The 2,501-nt window shown below is 39.0% G+C and overlaps 1 protein-coding gene across 1 annotated transcript in view; it reads right to left on the minus strand.

Annotated features, from left to right (window-relative positions):
* Positions 1-2,131, minus strand: part of smg9 (SMG9 nonsense mediated mRNA decay factor) — a 35,176-nt gene extending 33,045 nt beyond the window's left edge. Inside the window, 5 exon segments of the mRNA XM_037677232.1 lie at positions 196-308; positions 436-533; positions 1,089-1,317; positions 1,532-1,606; positions 1,919-2,131. Coding sequence (XP_037533160.1) covers positions 196-308; positions 436-533; positions 1,089-1,317; positions 1,532-1,606; positions 1,919-2,062 — 659 coding nt within the window. The 5' untranslated portion in view covers positions 2,063-2,131.
* Between the last annotated feature and the right edge of the window lie 370 nt (positions 2,132-2,501).

A 2,501-nucleotide genomic window follows, 5' to 3' on the forward strand; every position in this document is an offset into this window, starting at 1 on the left:
TCATTACATTATGGAAAATAATGACCTTTATCACAATATGCTAATTTTTGAGAAGGACCTGTACATCCTTCTCCGTTTCCACTATTCTGATTATTCCATATTTATAAGATCATTTTGTCTAATTTAGATGTAAAACTGTCAGTTCAGAGCAGTTTACAAACTTGGTCATGTTCTTGGTGCTGACGCCAGTCCTACCTCTGATCTTCCTCAGGTGCGTTGGATGACAACAGAGACATTATTGTAGATTTCCCAGTTCCCTGCAGCCCAATAACTCCCACCACCAACATGTCTGTCTGGTCCCTCAAATACTGGAGCACATCACAACAAGCACAACTACTATTAGTGCACAGACTGTAAAGTGTATAAATATATTTTTAATTATTGTCTGATGTCAATTAACTGAATTTGTTAAAAAAAACAACAACATTAACTCACCTCCATGGCGCTGTCACACCAGTTCATCTGATCATCCACAAGCTTGATGCTGTGTTTCATTTTCTCTGGATGAAGGAGTTTAGACTGACCAACCATGGCTGAAATCAAAGGGAATCATTGTATTATTATACAATTATTATTATTTTTATGTCACATGTAATTTTTCAAAAAAATAAAATAAAATAAATAAAATTGAAGCTGTGACGTTAGAGTACTTTTTATAGTTGGAACAGTAAACATAGGTAATTGGTCCACACTTACATAGAACCTTCTTAACCTCTCCAGGTTCTGAAAAAACATTTCACGAAGTTTATCCTGTTCACAGACACACCTATACATTGTCTTCTGTCATATAGTATATATAAAGCACTTTTATATTTCAATCATTCATCCATTCATCATTTCACTCATACACCATAGCAGATTGAGCAGATCAGAGGCAGTGTGGGGGTTCAGCATCTTTACTAAGAACATTTCAGCACAATGCAAGGGCTAGAAATCTAACCCTCGACCCTCTGATTTGAAGATGCCCTTCCTACATCTAGGCCAAGCCATAAGTAAAATGTACAATGATACATTTATAAATATATAATGACATTAGAGCAACAATAATAATAAATATTTATTTATAATGATGACAATTAAAAACTCACGATCCATAACACTGCTAGAAGCAGATGGGCCCATTCCTCGGTTTTGGATCTGGTAAACAGGTTGAGTTGGCCGTTGACCCTCTTTCTCCATCTTGGAGGGTCCAGGACCAGCAGACTGAGCTGCTGCCTCTGGCGCTGGCTTCCCTGCATCATCCCTGGCTTTCATTAGCATGATGGGCTTCTCCGGGACTGCAGCTCCGCTGACGGGTGCATTTTGTGATGATTTAGCCTTAAAAGAGAACCAACAGCACACAGGACTAAATCATCTTGTACATTTACAAGATGACTAAGTAACAGAAATAAAACTTTTGCTTGACTTTTCTCATTTTTAAAATCATCTGAAGCCTAAATGTATCCCATTAATGGTTTGACTGCTTTGTAACAATGCAGTCAATAAAACCAGTTACAGATTATGACAGATCATTATGGCACAAACTACGTACCCTTTCCCCTGGAGGCTTTGCAAGAATAATGGGCGTCTTCTGAATGAGAGGGCCTGGTGGATCCTCGCTCCCATCCTGTCGCAAAAATACATATTAATATTACATGAATGATGAAGTCCTTGCGCGCATGCACCAACTAAACCCAAATTATCAGAGACAAAGTTCCATTTTACTGGTTTTTATTACTGAGAAAATCAGTTCATCGGAGTTAACATTCTTGTTTAGAGTCAACAAAGCAGATTTACATGGTGGCGAGTACAAAAGAAAAAATGTCTATTTTAGGTCTAGTTGGCGCAGGCGCGTATTAGCAGTTATCGGGTACAGATAAGTCAATCGATCAGTCAAAATAAATCACATTATTTTCTGGGGGGTACGTGTTCGCATTACTCTTCGTTCTCTCGGTTGATATTCCCGATCTCGACTGGGGCCAGACAGATTTTGTCCCGGAGGTCCATCTCTTTCTCCCCGGCGTCGCCTTCTTCTGCGTCCCTGCCCGTACATACCGGGCTGACTGTGGCCGGACTCGGACATGTCGCACAGAATGAATATTTATACAATACCAACTGCTGGAACGCTACTGAACACGATAACAGACAGCTCGAAGTGGCGTCAGTACCCGACTGTAAACAGTGGCGGCTTCCTGGTAAGTGCTTGTTTTGAAACTCAGCGCTTACCGTTGAAATACCACGAACCGTTCACGCTTATATAAAAAAATAAATAAAAAAAAAAGGTTTATACTCTCAATCAGCCAGGTAAATAAATACAAAAAAAAGTAATCCATTTGACATGAATGGGCTGAAAATTCAGCCTATACACTTATTAAACCTTTTTCGTATTTATTTGGGTAGAACCGTATTTGCAAGTACCCGCCCACCTGAAAAAGTATTTGCTATAAACAAACACATCTTATCCGACTAGCAAAAGGGCTCGGTTAGAAACTTTGTAACATATTTGTAGTTCCTATTATTTT

The sequence above is a fragment of the Nematolebias whitei genome, chromosome 5 (genome assembly GCF_014905685.2).
Source record: "Nematolebias whitei isolate Nwh7 chromosome 5, NemWhi1, whole genome shotgun sequence".
In the NCBI taxonomy this organism is placed as follows: Eukaryota; Metazoa; Chordata; class Actinopteri; order Cyprinodontiformes; family Rivulidae; genus Nematolebias; species Nematolebias whitei.